Below are 22500 nucleotides of genomic sequence, written 5' to 3'. Positions count from 1 at the left end.
TGTCGAAATCTACAGTCATGTGAACAACAGGAATAAAATTCTACCTCGCATCAGGATAACCGTAGAAACTCGACAGAAAGACAAGGACGCGACCAACTGAGCTAGCAAAGGGCACATAGGAACTTGAAAACTAAAATCCTTAGACAGGTTGCATACTTTTGCAAGCCACTGAGCTATCCCCAGACCTCCCAACCTACCGTGTAATTGATAAAATATCATTCGAATTACCCATTACTGTTATTTTTGTTATCATTATTATTATTATTATTATTATTATTATCATTATTACTTGCTAAGCTACAACCCTAGTTGGAAAAGCAGGATGCTATAAGCCGGGGGGCCCCAACAGGGAAAATAGCCCAATGAGGAAAGTAAATAAGGAAAAATAAAATATTTTAAGAAAAGTAACATTAAAATAAATATTTTCTATATAAACTATAAAAACGTTAACAAAACAAGTGGAAGAGAAATAAGACAGAATAGTGTACCCGAGTGTACCCTCAAGCAAGAGAACGCTAACCAACATTGGAAGACCATGGTACAGAGGCTATGGCACTACCCAAGACTAGAGAAGAATGGTTTGATTTTGGAACAGAAATTAATAAATAAATAAATTTCTACCTCTCATTGTGATCGAACATGGGCTGTGGTAGCCTATTGGAAACGTCCCTCTCTGGCATTCAGCTAGATAGGGGTTCAAGACCCCCTCAAGCTCGTTATTGTCTTGTAGTGCATGTAAGCTCACAATCCTTGTGAAGTAGATGGTTTACAGAAGGCTATAAGTCTACCTGCCGAATCCTCAGTAGCCATTGCCTGGTCCTCCCTGGACCTAGCTTGATGGAAAGAGGTATATATGGTCGGTCTCTAGGGCATTGTCTTTGTCCCTTGCCTCTGCTATTCACGAGTGACCTTTAAACCTCAAGTAAATCATCAACCTTTTCAAAAACGATAAGTTAATATATTGAAATCCATCATATTTAATCAGATAAATTAAGTAGATTGAAATAATTTCAATTGGAATTCTATATTTCATTAAGGAGGTGGAGGAGGAGGAGGAGGAGGAAGAGAGAGAGAGAGAGAGAGAGAGAGAGAGAGAGAGAGAGAGAGAGAGAGAGAGAGAGCATGTGGAGTAGCAATCATTATTTATAATATATATATATATATATATATATATATATATGTGTGTGTGTGTGTGTACATATATCTTTCCTGCTATGCTGAGATGCATTGCCAAACGTATGATCACCCGGTCTCTCCCGTACCTTGGCTAGTTGGGAGATGGGTAGTCATACCTTAATAAGAGGTGGTACTCTAACAGGTAACAGATATATATATATATATATATATATATATATATATATATATATATATATATATATCCTGCCACGCTAAGCTGCATTGCCAAACGTATGATTACCCGGTCTCTCCTGTCCCTTGGGTAGTTGGAAGATAGGGTAGTCATACCCTAATAAGAGGTGGTACCCCGATAGGTACACTCGAAAACCACAATCTCCCAAAAATTGCCAAAGCGGCCGGCTTGAATCACCCAGTAAATGCATATCTAAATATTTGCCCTCCTTTTGGATGGGTCGCGTACACTAGTCTTTGTACATCTTCCCCCTGAGACACTAGTCTTTGTACATCTTCCCCCGAGATGGATGGGTCGCGTACACTAGTCTTTGTACATCTTCCCCCTGAGACACTAGTCTTTGTACATCTTCCCCCTGAGATGGATGGGTCGCGTACACTAGTCTTTGTACATCTTCCCCCTGAGACACTAGTCTTTGTACATCTTCCCCCTGAGACACTAGTCTTTGTACATCTTCCCCCTGAGATGGATGGGTCGCGTACACTAGTCTTTGTACATCTTCCCCCTGAGACACTAGTCTTTGTACATCTTCCCCCTGAGATGGATGGGTCGCGTACACTAGTCTTTGTACATCTTCCCCCTGAGACACTAGTCTTTGTACATCTTCCCCCTGAGATGGATGGGTCGCGTACACTAGTCTTTGTACATCTTCCCCCTGAGACACTAGTCTTTGTACATCTTCCCCCGAGATGGATGGGTCGCGTACACTAGTCTTTGTACATCTTCCCCCTGAGACACTAGTCTTTGTACATCTTCCCCCTGAGATGGATGGGTCGCGTACACTAGTCTTTGTACATCTTCCCCCTGAGACACTAGTCTTTGTACATCTTCCCCCTGAGACACTAGTCTTTGTACATCTTCCCCCTGAGATGGATGGGTCGCGTACACTAGTCTTTGTACATCTTCCCCCTGAGAGGATGTGTTTTATAGAGACATCCTTCAGGGAAGTCTCAAGGCCAAGGGGGCCTTTCCCTCCAGCGGTGACAGGGGGCGGGGGTTGATTATCTTCACAAAGATGAATGATATTCCTCGCTAATGAGTTTACTGACCTATTTATACATTAGGTACTGAATCGTTCACGAATACTCATTGGAGTTCATCGTGTAAGCTATTTATTGCTCCATTATTATTATTATTATTACTTGCTAAGCTACAACCCTAGTTGGAAAAGCAAGATGCTATTGGCCCAGGGGCCCCAACAGGGAAAATAGCCAAGTGAGGAAAGGAAACAAGAAAATATATATTTTAAGAACAATGACATTTAAATATTTCCTATATAAACTATGAAAACTTTAACAAAACAAGAGGAAGAGAAACGAGATAGAATAGTGAGCCCGAGTGTACCCTCAAGCAAGAGAACTCTAACCCAAGACAGTGGAAGACCATGGTACAGAGGCTATGGCACTACCCAAGACTAGAGAACAATGGTTTGATTTTGGAGTGTCCTTCTCCTAGAGGAGCTGCTTACCATAGCTAAAGAGTCTCTTCTACCCTTACCAAGAGGAAAGTGGTCACTGAACAATTAGAGTGCAGTAGTTAACCCCTTAGGTGAAGAAGAATTGTTTGGTAATCTCAAGTGTTGTCAGGTGAATGAGGACAGAGGAGAATCTGTAAAGAATAGGCCAGACTATTCGGTGTATGTGTAGGCAAAGGGAAAGAACCGTAACCAGAGAGAGAGATCCAATGCAGTACTGTCTGGCCAGTCAATGGACCCCGTAACTCTCTAGCGGTAGTATCTCAACGCACTTATATAAAAGGCTCACTAGCAGTTCGTCGAGCTACCCTACATAATCTGCGCCTTTCATCATGTCCAGTACTCTTCAGCTTTCTGGATATAAAGACGTTCCTTCCCATTGCGTCTTATAACAGTTTTATTATCATCATTATTATTATTATTATTATTATTATTATTACTAGCCAAGCTACAACCCTAGTTGGAAAAGCAAAATGCTATAAGCCCAAGGGCTCCAATAGGGAAAAATAGCCCAGTGAGGAAAGGAAATAAGGAAATAAATAAATGATGGGAATAAATTAACAATATATCATTCTAAAAACAGTAACAGCGTCAAAACAGATATGTCCTATATAAACTATTAACAACCTTAAAAACAGATATGTCATATATAAACTGTAAAAAGACTCATGTCAGACTGGTCAACATAAAAATAAAAATATAATCTTTCCACTAAAATGGAAAAAATGTGGAATGGTTGTTCACTATACTCAATCTTTTTTAATGAGGTGCATTTGCACTGACTCGCAGCGGTGCCCTTTTAACTCGTTAAAGCTACCGGCTATCTAATTGGTTAGAATTATCTTGTCCAACCAATCAGCGAGCGGGAAACTTTTCCGAGCTAAAAGGGCACCCCCTGTGAGTCTGAGCAAATCTGCCTCACTAAAAAGAATTGACTATAGTGATTATATGCTGATCGGAGACAGTTAAGAGAACCTGCAGTAGCTACAGTCAATTCTTTTTAGCGAGGCAGATATGCACTGACTCGCATGGGTGCCATTTTAGCTCGTAAACGTTTTCTGCTCGCTGATTGGTTGGCCAAGATAATTCTAACCAATCAGATAGCAGGAAAGTTTTACCGAGCTAAAAGGGCACCGCTGCGAGTCGGTGCAAATGCGCCTCATTAAAAAAATGGGTATAGTAAAATAGTTAGAAAGGGTTCATAAAAAGCTGAAAGTAAATTGTCAAAAGAGTAATGTTATAATGTAAAATAAAGACCAGAAAAGAAACAATGTAAACAAATAAAAAAAAAAAGAGTAATTGAGTAATTGAAATCAAGGAAAAAGGTCGAATCGTAAAATGTTTCTGAAATTATTGTAATGGATAATGATAAACTGACAAATCATAAGACAGAATAAGTGTAGCAAGAACTGTTCTAAGGAAGCCAATGAATGCTGAACTAAATCTCCTTTATGATAGTGAAGTGTGGAGGTTAAAAGAAAGTTTTTGAGGGGTCCAACGGGCTGCTGATGAGCCTTCTGTGGAGGAGTGTGAAGGGATTAATGAATTGGAGAGTTTACTGCACAGGAATTTCATCCACGTTCATCAGTTAAAGGCTGAATGAGGCAATAAAGCCAATATTATTATTATTATTCTTATTATTATTATCATTATTATTATTACTATTATTATTACTAGCGAAGCTACAACCCTAGTTGGAAAAGCAAGATGCTATTAGCCCAAGGGCTCCAATAGAGAAAAATAGCCCAGTGAGGAAAGGAAATAAGAAAATACATAAATGATGAGAACATATTAACAATAAATCATTCTAAAAACAAAAACAACGTCAAAACAGATATGTCATATATAAACTATTAATAACGTCAAAAACAGATAAAAAGACTCATGTCAGCCTGGTCAACATAAAAACATTTGCTGCAACTTTGAACTTTTGAAGTTCTACTGATTCAACTACCCGATTAGGAAGATCATTCCACAACTTGTTCACAGCTGGAATAAAACTTCTAGAATACTGTGTAGTATTGAGCCTCGTGATGGAGAAGGCCTGGCTATTAGAATTAACTGCCTGCCTAGTATTACGAACAGGATAGAATTGTCCACGGAGATCTGAATGTAAAGGATGGTCAGAGTTATGAAAAATCTTATGCAACATTAATAGGAAAAACAGTTCACACTAAAAACATGAATAGAAGCTGAGAGAGAGAGAGAGAGAGAGAGAGAGAGAGAGAGAGAGAGAGAGAGAGAGAGAGAGAGAGAGAGAGAGAGAGAGAGTAGCACATCCTACGAAGGGAGATCTGAATGTAAAGGATAGTTAGTTATGAAAAATCTTATGCAACATTAATAAGAAAAACAGTTAACACTAAAAACAAGAATACAAGTTGAGAGAGAGAGAGAGAGAGAGAGAGAGAGAGAGAGAGAGAGAGAGAGAGAGAGAGAGAGAGAGACTAGCACATCCTACGATGAGCTAATGCACATTTCCGGGTGCGGCCTGTTCTTGCAACCACAATCGTTTTTATGTTATAATGGTTGATCTATCATCTCAACCGGATCTGGTTGTCACACACACACACACGTACACACACACACACACACACACACGCACACACAGGGACTATAGTAATTTTTTTTTTTTTTTTTTTTTTTTGTGAGGCAGATTTTCACCGACTCGTAAGGGTGCCCTTTTAGCTCGGAATTTTTCCTAAGAGCTGATTGGTCTTCAGTATTTTTGTTCGAATACTTCCGACCAATCAGCAATCAGGAAACTTTTCCGAGCTAAAGGGGCATCCCTACGAGTCTCTGCAAATCTGCCTCACTAAAAAAAATTGATTATAGATACAACAGCAGCCGAATGAGCATCAGTGTCCAGGTCTGTTGAACTCTGCGAATGATTAAATATTACATGACTAGTGGACGCGACCCGTCAATCAATATTTAGGTGGAGATGAACACAGATTCAACACACGCACGCACGCAGCTGTGGTTTCCGATTGTTCCTTTCGGGGTACACCCTCCCACCAGGGTATGACTACTCTTCTCCCCATTCCAGAGGGAACAGGGAGAGACCGAGTAGTTATACGTTTTGGCAATGCCGCTCAGAGTGGCTGAAAAGAAATATATAGTAGATGTATATATATATATATATATATATATATATATATATATATATATATATATATATATATATGTAACAAGCAAGATTGTGAGAAGGTAGTTGTACTGACCAAATTTTCATTTTAAGACATGTAGAGTAAGGTGTAGAATATAGGAATTCACTTTGGATGGCATTTGTGGACAATGAAAAACCCTTTGATAGTGTGCACCGGCCAATTTTGTGATGAGTCCTCCTTTACTATGGAATTCCTTTTATATATGTAAATTTGATTAAGTCTGTTAGTGAGCAAAGCAAGTGCAAAGTTAATGTTAATGGAGTCCTCTCAAATTAATTTCCTTTGAATAGTGGAGTACTCCAAGGGAATGTGTTGTCACCCATGTTGTTTATCTTCCTCAAGGATTTGGTAATGCATAAAACAGTTGGGGATGACGAAGGTTAGACTGGATTTGTAACAGGAAATTAGCTGACCTAGAGTATGCTGATGATGCTGTCCTTATTGGCAAAACGCCACAGGACTTGCAAAGCTTGCCTACCAGAATGCATGAAATATCATATGAGGTTGGGCTCAACATAAATAGTAGAAAGACAGAGATGATGAGAACGGAATATGCAACGGAAGATGAAATATCATTGGAAGTAGAAAGGCTTAATGAGGTGGAATCATTTGAATATTTAGGAACTATGATCGCTAATACAGGGTATTTAGAATTGGAGTTTAATGAAAGATTAAAAAAAAAAAACAAATCAGACAATGGCTGGGTTACGTAAAATTGGAAATCAAATCGCCTGAAATTACATATAAAAATCAGACTATATTTCAGTCTAGTGAAATCGGTGTTACTGTATGGACATGAGTCATGGTATGACAATGAAACAATATCCAACAGATTTTATAGACTTGGGAACAAAGCCCTCAGAAGAATATTAGGAGTTGAATGGCAGGAAAGGATTAGAAACGAAACTATAAGAGAGATTACTCAAGTGCCATATGTGCATGAGATCATGATGAGGGGTAGATGGAGATGGTTCAGGCATCCTCTTCGCACTCCGTAAAAGAGATTAGTTCACCAAACTTTCAACTGGGCTCTACGAGGCACAAGAAGAGTTGGAAGACCCAGGCCTACATGGCTGAGGGCTATGAAGCGTGAAGTGGGAGATGATGAATGGAAGACTTGTAAGCAAATTGAAATTCGGTTGTATTAGCCTTAGCGAACTTCAGAAGTTCAAACTTGCAGTGAATGTTTATATGTTGAACAGGCTGACATAAGTCTATGTTCATAGTTATATATGACTGATATATTCTATATTCATCATCGATTACCTCTCTTTTAGTTTATCTATTTCCTTTCCTCACTGGGCTATTTTCCCCCATGGTAGCCCTTTGGCTTGTAGCATCCTGCTTTTCCAACTAGGGTTGTAGATTGGCTAGTAATAAAAATAAATTGCATGATACTCTTATTCTTCTCTACTATATTCAAATACCTTATAAAAGACCTTTTTATTTATACGACTTTTTTGTTCCTCCAAATATATATATATATATATATATATATATATATATATATATATATATATATATATATACAGTATATATATAAGCTTACTCATTAATAACCCAATCATGGTATTTACTACGACTATCAATCTGTAAATCCGACTTCAGTGATTATTCAGTGGAAATTTAGTGTTCTTATGAACCGGAAAAAGGATCCACGAATCATTCACGCCCCTTAGAAGAAATAAAATAAAATCTAGAGGGGTGCTCAATAGAGCGCAGACCTCCGCCGCGGCAGCTTATTTCTGGACCTTTTGCTCGACCTTAACATGTATTAATTGGCGTGGATTTTCCTACATTCAAACATGAACAAAGTTTAAAGTCTCTGTGACAACGATGGCCAAACTTATGGTTGATTACGTGAATTAGACATTTTGCTTTATCTTTGACCTTGACCTTCAAAAATTTAATCCTTTCCAGCTTTTTACATAACAGTTAATACTTGCAAATTTCATTACTCTAAGATTAAAATTGAGGCCAGGAAGCTGTTCATAAACTCACACACACAAACAAGGGGTAAAACATAACCTCCTTCCATCTTCGTTGGCAGAGGTAACAATATCTTCCCTTTACAAGTTGTCTTGTTCCTGGTAATATTCTCAATGACCAAATGACGTCCCAAAAACTGAAGCCAACTAAGATTTCATCAACCCAGATAAAGAAATCACTTCTTCGTCAACAAGACGATTTCCTGTTCAATCTTTGAAAACAACAGCCTCTTCTCCATAAGGAGCAGGAAACGCTAATTGAATCCTGTGCACCTTTGACCATTTCTTGTTATATTTCATGTTTGAGAGAGAGAGAGAGAGAGAGAGAGAGAGAGAGAGAGAGAGAGAGAGAGAGAGAGAGAGAGAGAATTACCTCATCGAGGGCTTCATAGATTCTTTTTAATGTTTTCAACTCCGTGAGGTGACGAGTACCTCATCGAGGCCCTTCTCTCTCTCTCCTAACTTCGAACCACTAAAGTTGACTAACAAACCTTGTTATTAGCTGTTTAGGTTAACCATCATACTGGAGAGAGAGAGAGAGAGAGAGAGAGAGAGAGAGAGAGAGAGAGAGAGAGAGAGAGAGAGAGAGAGAGAGAGCGAGAGAGAGAGAGAGAGGTTAAAACTTCCAGTGACCTCACAGCATATAACATTAGGAAAATATTCAGGCCAGGAAAAATAAAACCAACAGTTCTTAATTCAATAAAGAACTTAATTACAATTCATCTTGCATCCTATGACATTGAGGTATAATTTGCAATGCAATTGATTAATTGGATTCACAGGGAGTGTTTCCCTAGAGTTAGGGTTCTCTTGCTTGAGGGTACGTTTAGGCAAAATATACTGTTTCCTTATTTCCTTTCCTCACTGCACTATTTTCCCTGTTGGAGCCCTTGGGCTTATAGCATCCTGTTTTTTCAACTTGGGTTGTACAGTAGATTAGCTAATAACAACAACAACAACAACAATAATAATAATAATGATTTTAGTGAAGAAATTAAGTCGGTAGATTTATACATTATTATTATTATTACTTGCTAAGCTACAACCCTAGTTAGAAAAGCAGGAAGCTATATTCCCAGGGGCTCCAAAATGGAAAATAGCCTAGTGAGGAAAGGAAACTAGGTAAAATAGAATATTTTAAGAACAGTAACATTGAAATAAATCTCCTACATAAACTTCAACAAAACAAGAGGAAGAGGAATTAGATAAAAGTGTGCCCAAGTGAACTCTAATCCAAGACAGTGGAAGACCATGGTACGGAGGCTATGACACTACCCAAGACTAGACATTGCATATTTATTCCAGTTTAACTTCTTCTCTTACACAAAGAATAATAGTAAACACGTTATTAAATACCCATTTAATTAATAAAATTAGTTTTTTAAGCCGTTTCTTATGAATAAGAATAAAATTAAAATTGCTTTTAAACCCCAGAAAAACTTATTACTCTTTAAAAAAAAAAAAAAATCCATTGCCTTTAGATGTGTTCTTAAAATTAAGCAATAAATACGTCTTAAATTGCAATACTGGACAATTTTCAATAAATAAAAATTTCTGTCAATTACAAACCAAAAATCTTATTGAAAAATGTAGAAATGTTAAAAATACAGAAATCACTATACGCTCATAAAAATACAGAAATGACCCTAAATATGAATCGGCAAAATGGCTTTAATTACAAACTGCGATATTGAGACGAATCTCCAAAGGTACTAAACGGGCCGGGTCACGAGAGGTCAAGTCTGGAAGCTTGGTTTCATCCGATCCGTTAACCGTTCTGAGAGAGAGAGAGAGAGAGAGAGAGAGAGAGAGAGAGAGAGAGAGAGAGAGAGAGAGAGAGAGAGAGCTTCTTATGAGGCTCTAAGTCAGATTGGATTCTGTTCATCTCGTTGTGTCAAAGATGAAATTGAAATGTGACTTTACATATTGATATTTTATTCGTGTTATATCTAAACATGGAAAGTTTATATAAGAGAGAGAGAGAGAGAGAGAGAGAGAGAGAGAGAGAGAGAGAGAGAGAGAGAGAGACCTAAAAGGCATTATTCTATAAGAACTACGATATCATGCACCAATTTTCAATCAATGAACAAAAATGTATATTAATATTACAGCTAAATATATCACTTATATATATATATATATATATATATATATATATATATATATATATATATTGTGTATATATGATAAATCTATAAAAACACAACACCGCAGGAAAATGTCAGCTGATTGAACAGTGACTAGCTCACATACTTCTAATTATTGAATAAAAACTAAATCACACTAACATATTTCTTTAAAAAAAACAGCAAGGTAATACAAACAACCAAATCTATTTCAATATTTATTAGGTAAAATAATGCGCACGAGGCTTTTTTCATTTTTTTTTTATCCTGTATTCTGAATATATTGGATAGGCTTCTTTCAACCGACACAAGCCCGGCAGGACTCCTAAAAAAATACCTACTAATAATAACTACAACATACAAAAATACTGAAGCAACTACTAAAGTTGCTGCAGGAATTCCGGGCGAAATAAGACCCACCCCCTGATGACGTCATAGCCAATCATGTATTGGCCCCGAAATAAGCTCCAACCACTGATGTCCTCATAGCCAATGACGTTGTATTCCTAGTAAGCAGTGGTCACAATATATCCTCTTGATAATTTAAAACTACTAACATGGGAGACATGATTGGCTACGTCATCAGGGGGTGGAGCTTATTTCGTGGACACATGATTGGCTATGACATCATCAAGGGGTGGGGCTTATTTCACCCGGAATCTCTGCAGCGACTATACATATAGTGAAGAAATGTCACACAGGCTCGCATGAGATCCACGTTAAAAGGGTAGCTGCTTTTTTTATTTTCTTTCCTCTTCTAGTTCCTTTTTCTTATTCAGGGACTGCTGACGCACACAACTAATAGTAAACTAGATGCTATATGAGGTATGCCAGTAAGTAACATAACACAAATAAAATTAAACAGGTTTTTTCCAAAGTTTTTTCTTTTATCATTCACAGACATTCTAAAATCGGAAGGTACCAAAAACATTCATGAGAGAATGTGAAATAAGTTAAAAAATCATTCATATTAACATTAGAGTTTATAAAATAACCCGGAAACTGAGGTACCCTAAAGGGGAAAATATTGAAGAGAAAGGGTATATAAAAATAAATAACGCAATTGAAATTTTTCTGAACTACATTATATTTTAACTAATGACAGGGGGGACGGTGGGATATATTAAATCAGGCCCACATAGTATTTGCATAAGGAAACGGGTAAAAAGGCGGGGCTTGGCATGACGGGGGGCGGGACTTGGCCAGACAAGGGGTGGGGCTGATATGAAAAACCCTCAGCTGTGATTCTTACAGATGTAGAGTTAAGATACAGTTCAAGAAGAGTGGTTCTATTTCCATAGATTCCTTACAACTCCTTTACTTTCTCCAGAGGGGACGGTGGGATATATAAGTCCCGCCCACATTGAATAAGGGAACAAGTAAAGGGGCGGGGCTTGACAAGTCGGGGGGCGGGACTTAGCCTGACGGGGGGGCGGGGCTAATATGATAAACTATCAGCTGTGATTCTTACAGATGTAGTTAAGATACTGTTCAAGAATAGTAGTTCTATTTCCACAGTTTCCTTAAAACTCCTTTACTTTCTCCAGGGGGACGGTGGGATATGTAAGTCACGTCCACTCTGCATAAGGGAACAGGTAAAGGGGCGGGGCTTGGCATGTCGGGAGGCGGGGCTTAGCCTGACGGGGGAGGGGCTGATATGAAAAACTATCAGCTGTGATTCTTACAGATGTAGTTAAGATGCCGTTCAAGAAGAGTGGTTCTATTACCATAGAACCCTTATAAATCCTTCACTTTCTCCTCATATTTTCCCCCTACAAGAGTCTCCAGCAAATGAACAGGAACAATCGTCTATATTGCAATAATATAAGGACCTGAGTATACTGGTGGTTGGTACTGGCCGACTACATTTATGTCATTAAAAAAAATATATATATAAAAATTCAGTCTCATGAAGGAGGAAGGTGCAGCTCCCTAGGCCTATAGAATAGTAATATTACAGTATTTGTATCTATATAAAAAGTCGAAATCTTCTTCACTAAATGGAACTAAGGAAGTAAATCAAAAACATATAAAATGGTATCAACATCCCAGCATTACGAACTAGATAAGCAAGTTGTGATATGGTGATTTGATGCGTATTTCTACGATAATAATAATAATAATAATAACAATAATAATAAAAAATAATGATAATCTTCATCATTGTCACTTTGAGGAACGTATGTATGGAAAACCTTTCAAACTATAGGCATAATACAATATTCTTAAATACAGTTGAAATACAGCAGTATAAATACAATGGCAACTGGAATATTTAAAGACATAAAGATAAAATTAATATACTGCTTACCATGACCAATAAATTAAGCGCTTCAGCAAAAAAAAAAAAAATAATAATAATAATAATTTTTAAAACTCTACCTGACAGCTATTTATCTTAGTATAAAAATAAATTAATAAAAACCATGATAATCTACCTGGCCACTTTCATCTAGGTAAAATAAATAATTTAATAGATAAAAATCCTGATAAACTACCTGACAGGTAGTACATTAAAAAAAAAAAAAAATAATAATAATAAAATTCATGATGACCTACCTGGCCGTTTTTTTTTTTTAAACAAAACAAATTTAATTTGTAACAATCATGAAAATATATAATTTGATATATAAAATTGAAAATTGACCAGGCCTCTTGTATCATATCCTGAACAGTCAAGGAAATCTATAATTTGATATATAAAATCGAAAATTGACCATATCCTGGAATAATGGAAAAACTAAATCAACCATTATCAACACGATTGACTCAGTGACGAGAAAAAAAGGAAAAAAAAATTACCACATAAAAAAAAAATTAAATAAATCTAAACGAAGCTTAAGATGAAAAAAAAAAAAAACCCTGGCTAATGGCTAAGCTGATATACCCAAATCTAAAGTTAACAACTAGAACCAAATGTAATAATAATAATAATTAATAATAATAGTAATCAAGATAAGAATAACATCTGACTAAGTATAAAATCGTATACAAGTGATATCAATCATGGCAGGGTCGACCTTTGACCTTAGCGATGATGTAGAGATCTATATAAAGTGTCCGGGTTGTCCAAAGAACGAACCGGAAGGTAAATCATAACTAATAACTAATAATAATAATAATAAAAAGGTCTAAAAAGGTAATTCTAGGAACTTCTATTGTGTAATATATATACTGTTTATATATATATATACTCTATACTTTATACAAGACTACGCCTGCTGACGTCATTATTAGGAACAATAATAATAATGTCTGCAGGACGGATTCATTACGCCCGGGTCACTTTCGTTGCCTTATTTACATGTTTGTTTGTTTCTTCAAGCTTTGATTGATTGGAAAGAGACGGTTGTGGAAAGACTTGCAAAATAAAAATAAAAAGAATAAAAAAACAAATAGTTTGAAATTGTTATTAAACTGACTGGACAAACAAGAATAAATTTTCAAGTTTTTTAAAAATAAACTGGAATTGTTTCATGAACTTAATATATATAAAAAGTAAATAAGGCTTATTATTCCCCTATAAACATAAACTCGAACTGTTCCATAAATTTAAAATATATGAAATGAACAAGACTTATTTTCTCCAATAAACTAAACTCGAATGGCTTCATAAATTTATAGGGAATATACAAAATCAAAATAAGCCTTATTAGTCTCCAATAAACATGAACTCGAATGGCTTCGTAAATTTAAAAGGAATATACACAATCAAATAAGGCTTATTAGTCTCCAATAAACATGAGCAGGAATTACTTCATAAATTCAAAAGGAATATACAAAATTAAATAGGGCTTATTAGTCTCCAAAAAACATGAGGAGGAATTACTCCATAAATTTAAAAGGAATATACAAAATCAAATAAGCCTTATTAGTCTCCAATAAACATAAAGTGAAATTGCTTCATAAATTTAAAAGGGATATACAAAATCAAATAAGCCTTATTAGTCTCCAATAAACATAAAATGAAATTGCTTCATAAATTTGAAAGGAATATACAAAATCAAAAAAGCCTTATTAGTCTCCAACCCTTATAGGCTCTATTTTCGGCAACACCCAAGCGACCCGAGGTAAATAAACACAAACATACATACACACACACAATTACACACCCTTTCAGAGACTTTACACACACGACATACTTACACACTTTACCGTCCATGAAACTCTCATTGCGAGAATCTTCTTTTTGACTTCCAGAAGTGTTCAAAATAGTTGGCACGTGAAATGCATGTGCGTTGGAAACGAAATAAATCAAATATAAATAGAAAATATAGTTTACAAATAAGAGTATAGAACCTACAAAATCTAAGACAATGGTTAAAATAAGATGGCTAAAATTTACACACAGGCTTAACTTTAACTACGTTCGTTTACAGACAACTCTTTGACAGGTTTGTGAACGTTGTTCTGTCCTTCTCCAAAACAAACTTTTATCAAATAAATCTTTTGTGCTTTGCAAATGATTTGATGGGAACTGACAATGCGAATAATACAAATGTTAATAATGACGTCATATGGAAGGGAACTGACTATGCGAATAATACTAATGTTAATGACGTCATATGGAAGGGAACTGACTATGCGAATAATACTAATGTTAATGACGTCATATGGAAGGGAACTGACTATGCGAATAATACTAATGTTAATGACGTCATGTGGAAGGGAACTGACTATGCGTATAATAGCGAATACAAATGTTTATAATGACGTCATATGAAAAATTTATGGGAACTGACAATGCGAATACAAATGTTTATAATGACGTCATATGGGAACTGACAATGCGAATAATACTAATGTTAATAACGTCATATGGAAGGGAACTGACTATGGGAATAATACTAATGTTAATGACGTCTTGTGAAAAATTGATGGGAACTGACAATGCGAATATTACAAATGTTTATGATGACGTAAAAATGGGAACTGACTATGCGAATAATACTAATGTTTATAATGACGTCATATGAAAAATTGATGGGAACTGACCATGCTAATACAAATGTTTATAATGACGTCATATGAAAAATTGATGGGAACTGGCCATCCTAATACAAATGTTTATAATGACGTCATATGAAAATTTGATGGAAACTGACTATGCGAATAATACAAATGTTTATAACGACGTCATATGAAAATTTGATGGGAACTGACTATACGAATAATACAAATGTTTATAATGACGTCATATGAAAAATTGATGGGAACTGACCATACTAATACAAATGTTTATAATGACGTCATATGAAAAATTGATGGGAACTGGCCATCCTAATACAAATGTTTATAATGACGTCATATGAAAATTTGATGGGAACTGACTATGCGAATAATACAAATGTTTATAATGACGTCATATGAAAAACTGATGGGAACTGACTACGAAAATAATACAAATGTTTATATTGACGTCATATCAAAAGATTTGATGGGAACTAAAGAGGCGCATAATGCAGCTGTTTATGACGTCATAACAAAAGATTTGATGGGAAATGTTGTCATATAATAAAACGTTTCTAATGACGTCATATCAAAGGATTTGATGGAAAATATCAAGTCAAATAATAAAAAGTTTCTAATGACGTCATAACAAAGGATTTGATGGGAAATATAAAGTCAAATAATAAAGTTTCTAATGACGTCATAACAAAGAATTTGATGGGAAATATAGTCAAATAATAAAACATTTCTTATGACGTCATATCAAAGGATTTGATGGGAACTGACAGTATGTTTACAATGATATCATAAAAAGAAAATTGATGGGAAATGACATGACAAATAACACAACTGTTCATAAAATATTGATGGGAATTGAAAAGGCAAATGAAAACGTTTCTAATGACGTCATATTAACGGAACACATCCAGTTCCCACATTACAAAAGAAAAAGGTTAAGGAAACCTACCAATTCGAATTTGTCTATAAGCGTTGGCCTTCTATTAAAAAATATCTATCATTTCTTTAAATATAACAAATGGCTAAGACTTTGTGGTCAATCGTATACATGAGTTATCAAATCTTAAGATTACTTCTTTTTCTTTTCAAGATTTAAGAAAGTGTCCCTCACAGTGTACAGCCAGACTTCTTACTGGCATAAACCTCTTAATGAAAAAAGTATCAGCCTTTTCAGATTAACGCTGCATGCAGCTTTTTCAGTCAAGACTAACGCTGCAAAGTCTGCTGCTGTTCGAGTAACATGGCCTGCTGCTGTTGCTGCTTTTGCTGATGGTTTGCCTGAGCATTGCTGCTGCTGTTACTGCTGTTGTTGGCAGTTTCAGAGGCATGGCGAGACTGTTGTTGGTGATGCTGGTGTTGGAGATGGTGTTGGTGGTGCTGTGTTGGAGACTGCGAGGTGGATTGAGATTGGGGTAATGCAGAAGGAGGAGGGGGAGGAAGAGAAGGGGCATTGTGGTGGGATGAGGTGGAGGTGGTGGAGGTAGTGGTGGTGGAGGCCTGATAGCTCTGCCTCCTCTTGGTGTATCCTCTGTGTGACAGACTGATGTGGTTGGTGAGGGTATTTTTGGTCTTGTACACCCGATTGCACACTGGACACGTGAACACGTGTTGTACGGCCGAGTGGATGTCGGCCAAGTGGGTCCTCAGCTTATATTTGTCACGCAGCACCTTGAAACAGATGGGGCACTGGGCCCCTACCCACGTCCCACTGCTGCTACCACTACTACTATTACAGCTACTATTACTACTACTATTACTACCCCCACCACCAATGCTGTTGGTGATGCTGATGCTGCTGATGCTGATGCTACTACCGCCCACGAGTGCCGATCCGCCGACACCACCACCTCCCCGGCCTGTTGCGGTAGTCGCTAACAGATTGGTGCTGTTGCTGATTGCTCCTCCACCACCACCAACACTACTCCCTCCACCAATCAAGCTGTTGGCGCTGCCGATGCTGAGTCCCGCCATCATCGTCGCCCCACCAATACCTGACGAAGACGACGACGACGACGACGACGAAGGGTGGGATGACGATGAAAAGGGAAGCGGCGAAGGGGCCACAAACGCTGAAGACACCGAGGTCGGTGTTGATACCAATGGACCGCCTGTAAGGACAATGACGCTTTTTTTAGCTTTCTCTTCTCAATAATCAATTTCACTCTCACTCTCTACACATCTCACCCCCCTCTCCCTCTCTCACTCACTCTCACACATCCTAACACAGAAGAATTTCTTCCAAATACCACTAGTATTCATCATATGCTGAAGCTTCATTTCGTGCTGAATACAGCTGATATTTTTTTTTCGGGGGGGAGGGGGGGGAGGGGGAGGGGGGTGGTGTTCATGATCCTACACAACAGGCGGCCCTCACAAATACTGATCAATATGTGATTAAAATAAAGTGTCAACAAACACGGCTGTCCGTCGGAACAGAGGCGGACCGACTTTCTTCTCGTTCGGGAAATTTTGGCAAAGTCGTCGGCTTTCTGTTTATAAATATAAAAAAAAAAACTGTGAGTTCACCAGCCACTACTCATCAAACATCAATAGCAATTTGTGTATGTTTTTTTTTTCTCTTAAGTACAAAAACAGCCTTTCATCAGGTAACAAAATAGATTATATATATTTATATACTTCTCAATGAGGTAATGTTATTACTTAGTTTGTGTGAACACTTTTTTTTTGTTTTGACGACGGGGGAAACATCATCGCGTTTCAACATGATCCCGAACAAGCGATTTCTCAGCACTTTGATCTTGGCTTTATTAAAAAAAAAAAAAAAAGTTTCTTGTTGTGTTTAAGCTTTGAAGCTTATCGTCTGCTTTGTTTAAAAATTGGTGGGATGGTCTGTGACCTTCATTAATCATATAGTAATCGCGTTTCAAGTTAATCTAGGCATTTATTCTTTTTATTTCATTTCCATTCGTCCTCCTCTTTATTCATCCACCATCTCCGTGACAACCAATTCCTGTTGTTGCAACGATGACGTCGCATTGTTATTCTTCCCACTGTGGGAATTGTGGGAATGGGGAGGAGGACTACTCATGTGCAGTTCCCCGTCCGTCCCCAGCAGGGATTCGAACCCGCCAGCCTCGTGCAAGAGGTCGCGCCCGTCGTCCGAGTCCTCAGCGGGGGATCCAGCCGAGGACATCAGCGACATGGGGAAGCTGTCGGTGGTCGAACTGGCCAGCGAGTCCTGCGAGGATACTGCGGCCGCGGCGACGCCTGCTGCCGTAGTGACAGCAGCTGCCGCCGACACTGCAGCCGCGGTCGCAGCGTCCTGCTGCGACAGCCCTGCGATCTCCCGGAAGGTGTGCCTGGCGACCGCCTTGAGGGCGGCCAGCTGATGGGCGTTGGTGGGTCGGAGGACGGTGTAGGAAGGGTACCGCCCCCTGCGGCCTCTGGTCCCAGTGGCTCCTCGGTGGTAGACGCTGAGGTGGTTGTGGAGGGAGTTCTTCGTGCGGTACACGTGGTGGCAGATGGGGCAGATGTGGGCGCCTCCCTGGGTGTGCTTGTCCTCTATGTGGCGTCGCAGGCTGGTCCACCGGCTGAGGGCCTTGTTGCAGAGGGGGCATCGCTGCTGGCCGGCCCCGACGCAGCCACCTGTAAAACAACCTCCATCAATATCCACCTCACCACCATCACCATCATCATCACCATCACCTTCAATACTATTCATCATCATGGTCATTGTCATGATGATGATCATCACCACCAAACCTTCACTAAGCAACACCGTCATCATTGTCGGTGTTGAGCTCTGCAGTTGCAGCTACCAGGATGCTCTATTGCAACAAGTTTTGCGACACCATCACCCTCACTAGGGAAGCAGTTCTACTCTATGTAAAAGCTAGTTGTAGTAGTAGTAGTAAGAACAGTAGAAGTAGTAGAAGAAGAATCAGTAGTAGTAGTAGTAGCAGTAAAATTATCAACCCTTTCATGGCAAACAGGTCAAGCACTTAAAAGTTTAATGAACTAATGTAATTAGAGATCAACTACTTTTTTTAAGAGGATTCTTTTTAGGAATGGATAAAAAAAGCACACTAGTCAAAGGAACTGTAACACGCAAACAAAATGAGGTACTAATCAACAATTAAGAAATACTTTTTTTTTTTTAAATATGAATTAAAAAACGACATTGATAACAGCAGTTATAATAATTTAAGTATAACAATACGAGACTCCAGGGGCCAACGTATCGCTGCACACTTCGTCTTGAATTCTGACACTGAAATTAAGTCCAGAGCTTTATTTATTTTTTAAAATCTATATTCCTAATTTCATTTATAATTTTTTAAATAAATATATATATATATGTATATATATATATATATATATATATATATATATATATATATATATATATATATCATTCTTTGTTTTCTGACGCAAACCGGACTTCTTGCACATTCCAGTGTTATATATATATATATATATATATATATATATATATATATATATATATATATATATATATATATATATATATGTATATATATATATATATACATATATATATATATATATATATATATATATATATATATATCTTACTTTCTTTTTTTCGAGCTAAACAGGACTTATTGCATATCCCAAAGGAGGGGTAGGAGAGGTTCTGACTACAGTGTGCCTCAAAGGGCCACGTGCAAGTAGTGCAGCCTCCTCCTATACGTCCAGTCTACATAACTTCAGACATTTCTATCTATTAATTTCCAAACAAACATTCAAAAACATCTTTGATGTTATATTCTTTGCATCAATTCCATCTAAATATAGATCTGGGGTTGCTGAATCCTAGCTAAAATTAGTCCATGGTTCACATTATGATATTTTGGCTGATGTGGTCAATTGATAAGAATCACTGAATAGTTTCGCCAAAAAAAAAAAAAAAAAAAAAAAAAAAAAAAAAACGACATGTTGTACTCTTCCTCATTACCCAGAATAAACTCCTGTCTCATTAAATTAATTGAGAAAAAATAAAATAACTTTACAAATCAGCAAAGACATTACCCAGAATAAACTGTCTAATTAAACAATTAAATTAATTGAGACAAAATAAGATAACTTTGACCAAGAATAGACTCGTCTAATTAAATTAATTGAGACAATATAAGATAACTTTAACCCAGAATAAACTCTTGCCTAATTAAATTAACTAAGACAAAATAAGATAACTTAACAAATCAACAGAAGGCATTACTCAGAATAAACTCGTCTACTTAAATTAATTGAGAAAAAATAAGATAACTTTAATCCAAAATGAACTCCTGTCTAATTAAATTGAGACGAAATAAGATAACTTTAACCCAGAATAAAATCCTGTCTAATTAAATTAATTGAGACAAAATAAGATAACTTTAACCCAGAATAAACTCCTGTCTAATTAAATTAATTGAGACAAAATAAGATAACTTTAACCCAGAATAAACTCCTGTCTAATTAAATTAATTGAGACAAAATAAGATAACTTTAACCCAGAATAAACTCCTGTCTAATTAAATCAATTGAGACAAAATAAGATAACTTTAACCCAGAATAAACTCCTAATTAAATAAATTGAGGTAAAATAAGATTACCTCACAATTCAGAAGGTGTTCAATAAAAATTCAATCATTTACTTCATTCATCTTTTTTTTTTATTTTTTTGAAATGCTATTACACAGCCACTAAAAGCATATGGAGTGTCTGACAAGCCACGATTGGACATTGATGCGCCTTTCATCAGTCAATCAACTGAACGGATTGGAACACGAGAATCAAGCGAAAATATGTTTATTTATATATATATATATATATATATATATATATATATATATATATATATATATATATATGTATATATATATATATGTATATATATATATATATATATATATATATATATATATCTATTTATGTATATATATATAGTATATATATATATGCATACATATATATATTTATATATATACATACATATATATATATATATATATATATATATATATATATATATATATATATATATATGTATATATAAGATATAATATACAAATATATTATATATATAAAATATATATATATATATATATATATATATATATGTATATATATATATGTATAGATATTATATACAAACACCAAATCAAATAATTACATTAATCATAAGTATCATACCCAAATTTACACAGCCGTTAACATATTGAAAATAATTCTCAAAATTTTAGACATTACCAAAATAAAAAAAAATATCAAATACAAAAAAAAAAAAAATACATAAAAAGATTCCCAAAAGGTTAACGCAGTTGACTGAATAAGGCAGGCGCAGAGCAATGACCTCATTTGACCTCACCGTTATTCTCTTTCCTAATATATCTATTCTTCTTTTTTTTAAATTTTCTCATCTTTCAATTTTTTTTCAAAACATTTTTTTAAATTACACTCGGCAGTGTGGGGGAATATAGGACTACGAGGAGACACACTCTCTCTCTCCTGCTTCTAATACCAATATATAAAGCTTACGAGGCTGCAAAAAACACTCCTATATATATATAATTTTCTCGTAGATATATATATTGTTATGATAATGCTTTTCCTACGCGAATTTCTGGTAACAAAAATAGTCTCTCGACGTGTGTCCTCTGTATATAAAGCGAAGTTTTTTTTTAGGCATCCACAATCATCCAAAAGGGTATTATAGTTCTTAACAACTAACTATCACAGCACTAGTTGTATATAACACCTATGTATATATTATTACAAAAAAGAAAAAAAAAAGGAAAAGAGGTTCATTTTTTCATTCCATCTAAAGCTATCTAAATAAGCACAGGTTTCTTTCTAATACGATATGGTTTTTTTTATTCTACTTGGTACTCTAGTGTTTTTTATTACATCAAAAATAAAAATATAGAAATTATAAAATGGTGCCCAGGCGAAACATTGGGTGGTAGGCACCGTGACTGTAACAAAAATCCTTGTATTGTTAGAGAGAGAGAGAGAGAGAGAGAGAGAGAGAGAGAGATATGAAAATAATGAATCAGACAGTAAGAAGAAGAAGAAGAAGAAGAAGAAGAGAGAGAGAGAGAGAGAGAGAGAGAGAGAGATACATGAAAATAACGAATCAGACAGTAAGAAGAGAGAGAGAGAGAGAGAGAGAGAGAGAGATACATGAAAATAATGAATCAGACAGTAAGGAGAGAGAGAGAGAGAGAGAGAGAGAGAGAGAGACATGAAAATAATGAATCAGACAATAAGAACACATTTTTTACATGATAGCACTAGTATACACATACGTATACATATCGTGCTGTAATCACTTGTATAACGAGGTACACATATATGTATTTGCAACGAGTATTGAAAAAACCAGCATACCAATAACTTTCACCCCCCCCCCCCCTTTAAGGTACACAATGAACAGAAGCAC

The 22500-nt window shown here is 36.2% G+C and overlaps 1 protein-coding gene across 11 annotated transcripts in view; it reads right to left on the bottom strand.

Moving 5' to 3' along the window:
• LOC137631578 (protein bric-a-brac 1-like) overlaps window positions 1–22500 on the bottom strand; it is a 406081-nt gene that overhangs the window by 207405 nt on the left and 176176 nt on the right. For 3 of the 11 annotated variants that reach the window (XM_068363403.1, XM_068363402.1, XM_068363405.1), the window contains exon 6: window positions 16045–17200. The exons of 6 other annotated variants lie outside the window; for them this stretch is intronic. In XM_068363403.1, coding sequence (XP_068219504.1) covers window positions 16299–17200 — 902 coding nt within the window. In that variant the 3' untranslated portion in view covers window positions 16045–16298. Of the gene's footprint in view, window positions 1–16044; window positions 17201–17520; window positions 18699–22500 lie in introns of those variants that run through there. 2 more of the 11 variants (XM_068363414.1, XM_068363415.1) reach the window with 2 other exon arrangements.

This window comes from Palaemon carinicauda, chromosome 40 (assembly GCF_036898095.1).
Source record: "Palaemon carinicauda isolate YSFRI2023 chromosome 40, ASM3689809v2, whole genome shotgun sequence".
NCBI lineage: Eukaryota > Metazoa > Arthropoda > Malacostraca > Decapoda > Palaemonidae > Palaemon > Palaemon carinicauda.
The sequence above is the reverse complement of the archived record's forward strand: the minus strand, read 5'-3'. Positions and strand labels throughout refer to the sequence as shown.